Genomic DNA, 14420 nt, shown 5'->3' with positions numbered 1-14420 from the left:
TCAAGCTGCACAGTTGCCTTCCTTCTGTCATGCCTTCCGAAAAAAACAAACAAACAAACACACTGGAAAAAGAATTCACCATCTGCCGATAAATACTGGGGAGCAATCCAAAGCATGGAAAAAAAAAGCACCCAACAAAAACACAGGGAAGCAAAGCCGTTAACCATATAACTTACCAAGTCATTTAATTCATGAACAGTCACTGATTGGGCACGGAGCCCTTTAAAGGGCGGGAAGCCAGGGTGAATCAGCACACAGGAAGAGCCCAGTTCTGACAATGAGCACACAGAGAGGGAGCAGGGAGTCTGGTCCACACTTGGGCCTGGGTGAATGAGGGGTGGAGGGGTGGCCAGGGAGGCCTCAGACAAGGAAGTGAAGGAGTGGGGGCGTGGCCTCGAGGGGGCGGGGTGAAGGGGAGGGGCCGGGGTTGGGATCTGGGTGTTCCCGGTGGAGGGGGCGAAGGGTGGGGGCGGAGCCTGGGGAGGGGCCAGGGGCGGGGCCTGGGGCACACTTACTGCTTTGGGTTTGAAGGGCGGCTGCACCTCCTTGTTCTCCAGCTTCTCCCAGTCCATGTAGCGGAAGAAGGCGTGCTCCTTAATGTCGCGCTCGCCCTCCGGCCCGCAGCCCAGGCGCTTCCCAGGGTGCTTGGTCATCAGCTGCAGCAGCAGGAGAGAGAGAAGAGTTAACAGAGGGGGGATTTCGTCTTGGATTTCCATGCTAGCTGGGAGTGTGAGACTGGTGGGCGTAAGAGGATGCCAATCTGGAACTCCTATCTGTTGTTGTAGTTAATGTAAAAAAATAGACCAACGCAGGAGAAGAGTAAAATCTTTTAATGGGACTTTGAAAGCAGTGGGGTTCCTTCAAAGATCAGGAGAATCATGTAAAGGAAAGTGGATTTTCTGAAACCACTCCTCTTGACCTTGAATGAGAATGCCGAAATTCAGGTGACTTACAGGTACAGTACTTCTTGGAATAAATGAAAAACAAAAAGACTGCAAGGAGGAGAGAGACTGAGTGCATCGGGACAGTTTGGAATTAGGGTACAGGGACACATGCCCCTGTGATGGGATCCCCAGTTTACCAAAGTGAGAAGCAGGTTTTAAATTAAGGCAGGTGCAATATGGGGATAAAATCACAAGCACAGGCTGAGAAGCGGGAAAACTGGCCCTAAACCAAACTGACCTACTGGCTACACAGTTCTGGGTCATTCTGCTTTCTTTTGGAATAATTGAAGTCATTCACTGTGGAAGGCAAAGACCTGATAGCCGTGGAATTTCTACACAAATGAAGAAGGAGGCCAAATCGCCAGGGGTTCAAAGACAAACAGGTTGCCGGGGTTGCCGTTATCAAACAGTATAAAGTATAAAGAAGGATGAATCTTAGAACACAGCACGGCCACAGCCTCAGAAAAGCTGGAGCCTGTTTTCTAAAGAAGGCAACAGCAGAAGAGTGTTTTACTGGGCTAGAGCCTTCTGACACGAAGAGCCTTTCATGCTGGAAGGGGACGTGATGAGGCCTATTGAAGAAGACACTTGACTGTCAATGGGCTTCCACGCCATTGAAAGCTGAGCTCTCGGCTTCTTTCAGCTCCGCGGGCTCAGGAAGTCTTCTGTTTGGCTCCGGCAGCTGCCAGCGTCCTCTCAATACCTCGAAACGCAAGCCAGGATCCTAATGAACCGACGCGGAAAGCCGGAAAAAAACACCTCAGAAGCTGTTTCCCAAAAAAAAAAACCACTAATGAAGGGGTTTGCTGGAGAGCGTACCCCCAGTAAGAAATGTCGAGGGCTTCCCAGGCTCACTCTCGGCTGAGAGCTTCCTGTGCTTGGTCACAACGTGAACCTGACAGACAACGGCTCCGGATTTCTGGAGAAGCGGGAAGCCAGTGACTCCGCCCCCTGCTCCCTAGGCTCCGCCCCCCGAGTCCAATTGCATCCATAGCTGAATCGCTCCAGCCAGAACTCCTCATTCGGATCTGCTCGGCTAAAATACCCCTGCAGAACAGTGCCTCTTGAAGATGCTCTCTCAGTGTGAACTGTGTGGCAGTAAAAAAGTCCTAGGCCTCGTTGAGAGGGAGAATGCTATCGGGGTGAGCTAGTTCCTCTCTCCCTCTGTTCTTTTACAGTGGTATCAATTCCTTAATTTGGGCCCCCCCACTCAGTATGAGACACTGATACTGACAGCGGTCTACAGCCCCTCGCCATCCGTGAAAGCCATTTCAAGGCTCGCTTTGTAATCGCACGTCTGGGTGCACCTAGCAATCTGGAGAAAATTGTTACAATCTTCCTCTGTAATGCCGACTGCACTGCTGCTAGAGCAGGTCCCCTGAGCTCCCTGCGCGGCCCGAGATTAAAACGTTCAAACACAAAGTGCCACCAGACAGCTTCGTTTCGACTCTCTGTGCCACTATTGATTAAAATACTCATTTGTATTCGAAAACACCCTCAATTATTTATTCTTTCAGGATTCCAGCCTTGCCTCCGTGTTAAAGCTCTATTTCTGGGCGCCCCCTTTTCTTCTTCAAACAGGCACCCGTGTTTCCACCTGTGAACCCCGAACACAAGGAGCGCGAGGAAGACGATGCTGCTTTAATGGAATTTTGCGTTCGGGGGGTAGCTGCTCCACCGCTGCCTGCTAACAAGCTACATTTCGCTCTGTGCGTTTTCTGCCTCTGTGTAATAACCCAATCCTGCTCCCTCCTCACCCCCAGCTCGGTTTAGTAGTCTGCACGTCCACCGTCTACTAACGTTTTTTTTTTAATTGGCTCAATCAAGCATCCTGTCTTATCTCCCATCGGCATTCTGCCTGCTCGCAGCTGAGGCACACAAACAGACCCCTCCGCGGGCGCTTTGACAGGCTCATTGATTAGACGGACCTGGGTCCTCATTTCCTCCGGCCCTTCCTTCAGGAGAAAGTCCCGTGGACAAAGTCACCCGGACAGGACCCCGTGTGGGAAAGCTCTCCCTTCGCTGTATCAACTTCTGGCACTGCACACAAGGCCGGGCGGTCACTGGGTTCTCCCGTTCTTTTTTTTTTTTTAACTTTATTGAGCTGCAGACTTTGAAGTAAAAGCCCTTACCGCTCTGCGTGGTGAAAACGGGAGGAGTTTCAATGGCGGCGGATTCGCCAGGCGCTTGGGGTAACAGGTGTGTTTGCTCAGCTGCGCGCTTTGTGATTGAGCAACAAGTAAACGTATCCTTAACGAGCGCGTGAGGGCAGCGTGGCAGACTGGCGGCCTCCTCTGCCTGCCCCACCTGTACCCCTGCAGCTCTGTTTTGGGGGGGCGAGGAAGACCGCTCCCATAGCTCAGGGCACAGGCGCCAGGCCACCGGGGCCGCAGGATGAAGGACGCCCTTCTCCTGGTGAGGCCACGTCGGCAGCAGCTTATCCGTCACTCTGTGTTGAAGTGCAGAAAGGCTGCCGTCTCTGCTTGGTGGACTGCCTCATCCAGTCCAGGTGAGCCGTTGGCTCGAGCTGGGCACAAGTCGGGATATACCCTGGACCGGACCCCAGGGGCCACGCAGACACAAACACGCACGCTCACGCCAGGGCCAGTTTTCCCAGAAACCAGCTGAGCTACCAGTAAGTCTTTGGGCCATGGAAGGGAAACTCCCCAGAGCCTTCTTCAGGCACTGTACATGCATATTCTCATCAAGGTACACATCAGAATAAAAGAGGAAAAAAGTTATTAAAATTCCTAACATAAGCAAGTCGATTCATTATTTACTGCTTGTATTAGCAAGAATCTATTAGAATACAGGTCTCACCAGACAACCCCAGTAATACTCCCTTTACTCTGTCTTATTGTGCATTCTCTAGGCGACTTCTTTCAGCATGGCTCCACTGTCCAAGGTTAAGCATCAGAGAAAAAAGCAGAAGGTGAATTATGAACCCAGTGCTTCATGCTGCCAAAAGCGTCTCGCTTTTACTTGGTACAAAACCTGTCACAGGTCGATGGGCTGTAGGTCTCTGCGACACAAAACAGAACGAAGCTTTTGCTCCGGGACTAAGACCCCGAGTCAATTATTCAATTTCCCACCTGCCAGGTGGATGTTGCTGTGCTTGCCCACCCAATTCATCTGTTTGTAGGGTGTGGTGTGCGTGTGTGAAAGGGGCTCATTCTGAATGTGGTTAAGCTCTGTGCAGGCTGAAGAAGAGACATGGACACCTGTTGCGTACCAGGTGTGCAGCAAGGGTACAGTATGTGGCATTTCAGAGCAACTGGACGTCAGAGAATACGTTCTCAAAACATCTACGGCATTATGTAGAATGTATGGTTATTTTTAAGGTCCCAGACTCAGAGACAGTTCTTACCCCCGCACAATCAAACTATTAAACTCCCAGCCTCTCTCACCTACGATCTGAACCTCACAGTGCCTTCTTTCTTACCAAAAACTCAAACACACGTGGAAATCTACCTCTACCTTACATGTCAGAAAGCTCACTCCCTATAATTTTCTATCCTTTATTTCATTCTGTTGATGCATGTTTTTGCACATCTGATGTTGTTTTGCACATTACCTGTTGTTGTTTTGCACACTGCCTGTTGTCGCTGTCTTTCTTTTATTATACAATTGCATTGTTGTTTTTTTGTCCCACTTATCGTCTGAGAGCTAGCTAAATAGCATTTCGTTATACCATATACCTGTATATGAGTATAATGACAATAAACTTGAACTTGAACTTGAAATATACTCTTAAGAGCTTCTCTGTCCTAAATATTACAAGGATGGGAACTTAGAAGAATGTTCTGAGGTACAGTATAAAATCCGCCGGGAATAAATAATGTCTAGGGCATGGCAGGAGAAGATGCATTTGTATCCTTCTCTGCAAAGTCATGTCTCCCACCCCTACATGTTCATGAATCCAAATTCTAATGGGACGAGTCAGCACCGAAAGAAATGAGGTGTCTTTAAACAAAGGGATCACCCCAAAAGCAAGAGCATGAGCTCAGGCACGGTTGAGGACTCGTCTCCCACAAGCCCGTTCTTTTGGGGTGCTTTAAAGTATTTAAAGTTACTGCTTGTCCGACCATGCAGATGCTGTGATTACATCCTCCAGAACACTTCTGTTCCAGTTTTCTTCCAGACGAACAAGGACAGATCCATCCTACCACGTATCTCCCCTGAGTCTACAGATCCAACTGTGTTCTACAAGAAAGATCTAGGGCTTTTTGTGTCGCGAAAACCTTTCGATTCCTCTACTCCTAACTTCCAGATGCCCTCTCAGCTGGCAGCAGGAAGTTGGGGCGAAACGGCACCTTGATAACAAGTAATAAATATTCTTCAAGTCTACCTGCTGACAGTGAAATTTGCCGCTCCACTGTGCAACACTGATGAAGGAGCAATGAGAATAAAGTAATCAGTTCCATACTGATGTGCGCATTACCAAAGAGAGGTGAAGGGTTGTGGTGTTTCCAAGGCTGCAGCTAGAAAAAAACCCGAAAAGGATAGCTGACGAGGTGACCAAGGAGAAGATGGAATTCTTAATGCCAATGGAAAGAAAAACAAGAAAAAACAAGCAAGCGGCTTAAACTCCTCAGCTGAGCTCTGTTAATTGAGGAATATTGAATGAGCATCGCAGAAGGAAAGGAAAAGAGAACAAGTGGCTCCACTTTAGATTACAGGATCTTATTAAGCGTGTTCCGAGTCTGATCAGAAATCTAGCTCATGTGTGGTGTTTTCCCTTACTGGGGCCCAAGGTCAACGGGCAACGGCACAGCCACACACTGAACATTCGTCCCGGATCTAAGGTCACCTTGACCCACCGGTATCGGCACGGTCCGAGAGTCGCTACTGACACAGCACCAGGAACACTCTGCTGTAATATACAGCCCGTGGAGTGCTCGTCTAGGAATGGGAGTCAAAGTGCGCTGAGGGAAATTGAAATCCCTGGACCTTGTGAAGAGAGTGTAACTTCTATATCCAGTCAAAACTAACGTGAGCCAGCACAGTTAGAAACTCTGGCCTAGCAGATGAATCAGCTGAAAGTGGATTCTGGCTCCAATTCTGTCTTGACCTGCTCTCATGGTTGACGTTACCATGCAGCATTTTGCACAGTTAATCTGGCACAGGCATGGCATCACTGGATAGAAGCCATTTTCCAAACCGACCCACACAGATCAAAAGGCCACATTTACAGCTGTAGCCTAAAGACCTCTGTGTGACGCCCCTGCCCCACCAGTGTCGACCCAGGACAACACACAAGCTCAGGATAACGTGCCAGTGAGTGCACCTCTCGTCGCCAAGCTCCTCTGTTTAACCAACTGCGCACAGCAGCCTGAGACGGGACATGTGTTGCAGATCAGGACTCACGGGCTACCTACCCCTTTGCAAATGGCTACTGCCTCCTTGCTCATGGCCTTCGGGTAGGACACATGGTGCTCCATGATGGACTGGAACAGCTCGTCCTCGTCTTCTCCGTCAAAGGGGGGCTGAGGAACAAGAGACTGGGCTCAGATAGGGCAGGGCTGCTCCTACATCAGTAAGTTATGACTGCGCCACTGGTTGCATGGGTCTTCACAGACCACAAGAGCCAAAACACCCGATAAGCCCCTCCGTCGCCAGCTGTCTTCTGATCAACGCTTCCTCGATGGGCCACAAAGACCTTCCAGGCTGCAAAACCAACATAGGCTCTTTCCAAGCCTTCCCAGCCACATTTGCTGAGAAGCGTCAAGTTTCTCATTCAAAAGTGCTCCTCCGCCGACACAACGCAGCTAAAAAGAGGCTTGTGTCGAGGCAAGCTCTTAACTGTTCTCCTTTTTTCTTCTCTGAATTTGTTTAGGGATTTAAACATTTGTGAGATAAGGAGTTAATCACAAACAGCCCGGGGGACTGAATTCGGGCTTTTTCACAGATTTCATTTTTGAGGACTGTTTCTTTTATATTAAGAGAGGTTATAAAATAAGAACTGCAGGATTTTTGCGCTTTTTCCTTTGATACAAGAAATGCACAAGATGTTTGGTGGCGCTTTCTGGAGAATTAAGCGACACAATTAACATAAACTGACCTTGAGTTAGCCTTCTTACAGTAACAGGATTTGCGAAAGGCAGAACTTGCAATACTAGGCCTATTGCCTGGTAGTACGATCATTCCCAGGCCACTCTCACCTGCCCGGCCAGCATCTCGTATAGCAACACGCCAAAGGCCCACCAGTCCACGGACTTCCCATAAGGCTGATAAGCAATGATCTGAAAGACAAGACAGGAAGAAAAAAAGCCATCGTCTTCAGCAAGGTGCGTCAGCAAATGTTCCATGTGTAAACCATGCTTTTGAACAGAGGTCTCAAAGCAGTTTTCAGAGCAGAAGAGCCATACCGTTTGCCCTAAAAAGCTTAAACTAGTAATTTTGCAAACTCAAGTCTTTGCATTTCTACTGTCTCACAGTTAACCATACTGTACCTTTCTGTTATTCTATAATTTCACTTTAATCTTAACAATGGAGTTTTATAGTTATGGTTATTAAATCAATTCTAATTGATTAAATCCGTCAAGTGCCTAATGGCACACAAGAGTTTATATCGTCTTACTGCTCATTCCTAACTGACCAGGAACACACAGATTCTCCCAATTCTACGTGTTGGTACTATACAGTATGTTTGAATGGGTCTCTACCAATACAATAAGCCCATCAGTCATAGCAAAGCTTATTCCTACATGAAATCACAGTACAGTAACGGAGCAGCCTGCTCCTACTCTGCTGCAGTGTGCAGGTTTAGCACACTCTGAACGATCGTGTGTACACCCAAGCGAATCTGAGATGGCATAGCAAATGCTAATCCTACAGAAAACACAAAAGCACACCATGTGCCTTTTTGTAACTGGGAATCCCTCACTTCAGAGGTAAATGAGACCTCCAAGGAACCAGACACCAGGTTCCCGAACCAGGAAGCACCTTAAGCACGTGCAAACCATTTCCATCAGTTCGTGTGTACACATGCAGAACATTTATATACAGTAGTAGACCCACCTGAACTACTTCTTTACAAAGTCATTATGTACAATAATATCGTAGGCTGGTTTGCCAAGGATAACTCTATTAGATTTCTGAAGCTTGTCCTCATCCTAGGAGCTCGGAGTTTCAACTTTCTAGAGATTAATATTAAGGTAATGAGTGCCAATACTTACTGTATGTCTCCAGCATTAAATATGTATTATTTCTTTATTTTCTCTGATATCTTATTTGAAAGGAAAAGCACACTATGTGTTTTTTCCCCTCGTATTTGCTGTGTAGCTCCCTCTATGTTCCTCACTCGGGTGCTACTAGACCCCCGGCAAGACCATCTGCTGTTCTGTCAGAGAAACCCGCGACATCTTTTCAACTTCATCTCACTGCTCCTGCCAGCGTGACGGCCTCCCGTTCCCCCCACGTCACGCAGCTCCGGGAAATGTGGTTCCCGCCCACAGCCAGAATGCGGCCCCCTCTTGCTACAACACAGCCCCCTATAAATGCGCCAGGCTGCCAGTCACAGCCCCATCTTGGCACCAGTCTGTACCTCTGTACTGTACTGCCCTCGTGCAGAATTCCAAGAGTCATGCAAAGTTTTTTAATTAAAAACAAGATGGCCGCTTCCTGATTCTTGACAGTCAGACTTTCCTTCTACTCTACTGAAGAGGCTAGAGAGTTCTCCTGGCACCTATTCACCGTCTTCTAAGCTGTTTAAAGTATACTGAAATCTCTTAAGAATGATTTTAATGAGAGACTCCTCTGAATAGCATGGCAGATATTTTAATTCTGTCTTTTGTGTGCAGCTGTTTGTGACAAGGAAGCTCTGGCGCTGGACTACTCCTCACAAATTCTTTTTTGACAGTTTTGATATGCCGATTAATAAGAAAAGCAGTTGCCAGGCGATACTCTAGGGATGGTTTTACAGCCCTTTCACGTCTGATGGCCTGGGTTCGAATCTGGCTGAGATGGAAAAATGACAGGAATGGCATGGAAAATCCATCCATTAATAACCATTTAATAAAAAAAACTAGACACTTCTGCCGACGAGAGAGGAAGGATTAAGGTTTGTAAATTATACAAAACCTCACCGCGGTAGATCATACTTGACTGGAACACAGCACAATTTACTTTCATTTTATTTAATTTTTGAACGAAGCGGGGTTAAAATCTCCTTTGTTTAGGGAGACGGGGTGGCTGCCTCTCTGTTCTTGTAGAAAAGCCAAGCATACTGAGGGTTACTCAGCAAACCCACGCTTGAAAACAAAGAGCACCGTGAAAATTGGGGAAAAAAAGTCGTGGTAAAAGTGTAGTGAAACCCATTACTACACAGCACAAAACAGCACTGGACGCCCGCTTGTGAGAGGGCACTATGTGGACAGGCCAGGGAAAATTGTGCTGCAGTTACTGGCTCTCACAGAGCTCGCTGAACCTGTCGCTGTGTCTCCTCAGCATATTTCTTCAGCGAGAACATTAATAATACAGCACTTTAATTCTTAAAATAAACGTTTTCATCCTGAATGGGGTGTGGGGGGGGTCTATTGGCTACTAATGCCCTCAGGAGTGCACGGCTTTGTTAAAACGCTTAGGAGCTGCGAAGGAGTGGCCCTAGTACTGAGGTAACACTTCTCCCAATCTCCCTCACACGCGCGCGTCGCTCACCTCGGGCGCAATGTAGTCGGGCGTGCCGCAGAACGTCTTTGTGGTGGCCCCGTCCCACATGTTCTCCTTGCACATGCCGAAATCGGCGATCTTGATGTGCCCTTCCGCGTCGAGCATGACATTATCCAGCTTGAGGTCCCTGTGGCAGGAGACGCCATTTGTGAGAGAGGTTATCGGCGTGGGGCTTCTCACGGCTTTGAACTTATCAGCACACATAAAGGAGATGACAGGCGTACCACGTGGCAAATTTTTCTAAAATCGGAGGCCAGGGTGATTGGAGCGGGCTCGGTTTCTCTGTTGCGACAGAACGCGGTTGGCTCGCACATGTGAGACACAATGGCCCTGAACTACTCTGCCTTATGAGCGCAGTGTCAGTGTTCCCTGTTTTAGTGTGGCTTGAACACTGGGGATTCTGGGATTGTAGTGGTTTGCCTGCATTAGTGCATCACTTTTGCCTCTGTATGATAAGATAAGATCAGGTTCGATCCCTTTATTGGCCATATACAATTTCTTGCATTAGGAATTCGTCTTTTCACATACCCCAGCTTGCTCTCCATGAGACACACAGACAGGGAGAGAAGCTTGGGGTCAGAGTGCAGGTCAGCCATTTCTACGGCACCCCTGGAGCAGCTGGGGTTAAGGGCCTTGCTCAGGGGCCCAACGGAGTAGGGTTCCTCTGCCGGCCGCGGGATTCGAACCGGCAACCTTCCAGCCACAGGCGCAGGTCCTTAGCCACAGAGCCACCACTCTGCCCCTATGAAAGCCAGCCACCACTTTGCAGCCCCCTTCCCCCGGAGAAAGACAGACTGCCATTCTATCCCTGTTTGTGCTTTAAAACCAGCACCTCGGCAGGAATAACGAGACAGGGGCTCGAGTCAAAACCCTACAGCGCTCTCTTTTCCTCGCCCAGCATTGCAGCAAAACGAGTCGTCATGCACAGCCATTCTACAGAGTCCGGAGACTCTAATGGAATTTTAATGCACTTTGGCTGCAACTGCAGCCCTTTGCAGACAGAGGCTGAGATACGTGGGGCCCGACTGGTATTAATGATTCAGCAGCAGCGCGGGGCGGCGGGCAGGGCCGCAGACGTGTGACTGCAAGGCTGCGGGTTCAAATCCCAGGTGCGCACACTCGAGCGAGGCCCTTCACTCGGATTGATCCAGTAAAACGCCAAGCTGTGTGGAAACGGACACAGAGGCCGGCCAAAATGAAGCGCTGGGATTTCCACATGGGGGGAAAAAACACAAAAACTGCAGCTGGACAAGTCTGCAGCAGCAGCACCAGCAGCAACAGTCCATTCGTATCAGCAAGTGATGGGGTGGGGGAGGGGGAGAGAGGAAAAAGAAACGGGGAGGAGGAAGGAGACATATTCAGACGAGATTGAGACAAGGGGCAGGGCGGGAGGGAACAATGTGACCCAAAACTGTTGAGTCCTGACTCATCAGGAGGAGAAAAAAGGAGAGGCAGGAGGAAAGGGAAGGAGCTACTGTCAGAGCACAGCTCAGGCTGAAGGCAGTTCGGGGGGGGGGCTGGGGAGACGATCGGCGCAAAACAGCTGCCATGGCGCGGCTGTATCACTGTCACCCGCAGCCTGCTGTCTGCCAGCAGCCATCCAGGAGAGGCCCTCTGCGGTGCCACAGGTCACTCTGCGCCCGTCCGTCACGGGCAGCTACTGTACCTGACACATCCCGGAATTCAGGGACAGAGGGAGGGCCCGCCTGGGAATGATGGGATTGACCCCCATTTCCAGTGCGGCACATCACTGCCCCTATATTCACTCTCAAGGACACAGTGCACAAGAACAGTCCCAACTCTGGAACTCCCTGATGGACATTATCGTAACGCTTCTTCCACTACACGTGGCTTAATGCAAAAAGACGCATCAGCTACTGATGATCTGAGGCAGAGAGTTTACAACCGGAGATCCTGGCCATTGAGGGCTGGAGTGTCTGTGTGCTTTCAGTCCAGCTAGGCTCTTGAACCGGACTCAGTTCTTGATTGGTTTCATTGGACCAGTCCAACAGCTTCTCCCAGCAGCTTCACACGGTGTCGCATTAAAGGAGACCTAAACCACCTGCAGACCCACCAGCTATCCAGGACCAGAACTGGGGATGCCTGGCTTACACCATCACCCCGGACTCATGTCTTTGCATCAGGAAAGACTTCAGGATTCAGAAAGCTTTAGACACATGCTACTGCATTGAATCGGGCAATGCATTCCGAAGACGGCTCTCAATGTGAACAAACACATTGATGCCTGAGCTGTTCTGCACAGGAGGGTAGCTCACAGCCCAGCTGTTTGTACAGAAGACCCTGGAAGGAGGGAGGGGAGCTGATGGAGGTCTCAGAGCATCACTGCTGGCTAGAAACCACACTGACCCTCGGCAGCCACCTGAGCTGGTGCTAAGCTAGGGTCCAGGCGATCTCCACTGCAGTGACTGAGAGTCGGTGCTGCAATCAGGTGGGTCAGCGCCCGGGTCAGAAGCAGCAGGATCGGTACCACACAGACTCTCCACCACCCCGCACAACTGCTCAGCAGGTCACGCGAGCCAGACTCACCGATAAATGATCCCCTTGGAGTGCAGGAAGAAAAGCCCTATGGCGATCTCTGCCGCATAGAACCTGCAAACACAAAAGCAGCAGTGTCTCCACAAGGCACACATCATTTTTCGCAAGGATCACACCTCTCACAATCAAGTAACAGCAGGGCAGCAGCGTGGGGCGAGAGCTGTGAACTCCTCACTGGGAAGTGGTGGGTTTTAAGGTGAGACACCCTGTTGTACATTTGAACAGCGTATTTCATCCTGCTCTAGAAAAACACCCAGCGTGTCGAGAAAGGAGCAAACGGAAGTTGCCTTTGAAAGAACCATCAGCCAAATATATAAACGTAAGAGACAGACGCACTTCCACAAAAACATGCAGACTCAGATCTCCAACTCCTAACATCCTTTTATACAATATATAGTATTTTTTCAGCCTTTTTTTTGCCCTCTTTATCACCTCTGGCAAATACACAGCCATGAATATTAAAAAACACTATTTGCACCCTAGAAAAAAAAAAGGCTCAGTTCATTCGTGCCAGGAAAGTAATTTAATTATTTGTTTTCTGTGTGAAGAAAGAAAGCAAAGAAGAAACTAGCTCCTAAAGAGTAATGCTGTCGGTGAACTTCTACAGGTCTAATAGCCCTGGTACTGTAACTGGGAGAAGCCAGGCATGGGAAGGCCTACTTTTCTCCCTGTGCGTGACTGGCACCCCCAGCTCGTTTAGCGGGACCCAGGCTCTGGCTGATGACTCCGAGTGCCGCACGCATTAACCCCAGTAATCCGGGACGTCCCAGATCGAGGTGCAGGGCAATCCGCCGCTTTCCCCTCCTGCCCCCCTCCCTCCAGACAACACCACCCCTCGCTGCGGCTAAGGGCAATTCCTCAACCGCACAAGCTCCGCTGCTCCACGTCATCCGGGAGGAGAGCAATTGGAAAACTTGGGCTTTTGCTCAAATCAAAGCGAAATCTGACCATCTCCAGTAGATACACAGACGTCTACCCTATCTGTATTAGAGGAACTACCATGCCGTTCTGTCAGGGTGAATTTAGCTGCCACTCAAGGACTCCGTACTTGAGATCCAGTCCTTTTCTTGAAATCGTGACCTGCTTTCCACCTGGGTGGAAGGGTTAGCATCTCCCTACAGGGCAATTTAACTGCCCCGCAAGCTCTGAAGCAGTGAATTAGTAGGGCGATTCTTTCGGGCACCTGCCCTCTCAGGGGCAGAGGGCAGGAGATGCCACTGTCTTCAGGCAGGGCTCGAGCTTGGGCACAAAAGACTTTCCACATTTGTTACTGGAGTATCCTTGGGGGGGGGGGAACTGTCCAGAGGTGGAAAGGAAAAGAGCAACACGTCTGAAGATGGCACCAACAGGCCAACAGGACAATAGCAACACCTCCCTCCTGGCCAGGAGGACAGACGTCTCCGTGCTCTTCGGTTTTAGAATGCAAAGTGCACAAAAAGAAAGAGAAAAAAACTGGCAGAGAACAGAATTCCTCATTTCCCTACACTCCTCTGGCAAAACCCAGAACCTCCCAAAGTCCCAGAACACCCCCCCCCCCCGGCCCCACTCAATCGCGGCCTGAGCCAGCCCCCAGGGAAGGGCACAGGGCTGCAGCCCGGCGTCCTTGAGGAGCTCGGCGCAGGATTCTCCTCAGCTCCACAGCCCTGGCGTGAGGCTTTCTTGATTTAACAGGCGTGAAAAACAGCAGGACGCTTCAATATGTCAATTGTTAATTGCCCAATTAGCAATGGTTAAACGGGAAAAAAAACAAACGCGGCCATCTCCCCCCGCCCCTGCTCTGGAACACTAAAGCACGGCCTGTGACAAGGGGAGGCATTTGTAGAGCACACCAAAAAAAGGGGCAGAGCAGGGTGAAGGGATCCGGTTTGGATCCGAAGGGCAGCACTGGTCTTCTGTGGGGGATAAGATCCCACTGGAAAACACCCTTCCCACACAGGGATCCACACAAGCCCTGAGCCAGGCTCACAGCGCACAATGACCCTCTGGAGTACTTCGGCACTCAATTCAATTCAATACATTTTTATATAGTGCCTTTCACAACAAGGTTGCCCCAAGGCGCTTAACAATGCAAGTGACCCTACATGTTGTGAATACAGAACAGAAGAGACCAGAAGACAACAGAGGAGAGGAACCAAAAACTCCTCAGTAAGGAGAAAAACAAACCCTCTAGGGGTCCAAGGTCAACTGGCTGCCCAACCCCTTTGGGCATGCTAACATTACACAATTTAAAAAAAAAGGAATTTAATGAAT

The 14420-nt window shown here is 49.5% G+C and overlaps 1 protein-coding gene across 2 annotated transcripts in view; it reads right to left on the bottom strand.

Annotated features, from left to right (window-relative positions):
- Positions 1–14420, bottom strand: part of LOC102689943 (protein kinase C beta type) — a 149528-nt gene that overhangs the window by 21724 nt on the left and 113384 nt on the right. For both annotated transcript variants that reach the window (XM_069181007.1, XM_069181006.1), the window contains exons 12-16: positions 12162–12224; positions 9603–9741; positions 7106–7186; positions 6323–6430; positions 516–656 (exon numbers count right to left, since the gene is read on the bottom strand). In XM_069181007.1, coding sequence (XP_069037108.1) covers positions 516–656; positions 6323–6430; positions 7106–7186; positions 9603–9741; positions 12162–12224 — 532 coding nt within the window. The remainder of the gene's footprint in view (positions 1–515; positions 657–6322; positions 6431–7105; positions 7187–9602; positions 9742–12161; positions 12225–14420) is intronic.

This window comes from Lepisosteus oculatus, chromosome 19 (assembly GCF_040954835.1).
Source record: "Lepisosteus oculatus isolate fLepOcu1 chromosome 19, fLepOcu1.hap2, whole genome shotgun sequence".
Classification (NCBI taxonomy): Eukaryota; Metazoa; Chordata; class Actinopteri; order Semionotiformes; family Lepisosteidae; genus Lepisosteus; species Lepisosteus oculatus.
The sequence above is the reverse complement of the archived record's forward strand: the minus strand, read 5'-3'. Positions and strand labels throughout refer to the sequence as shown.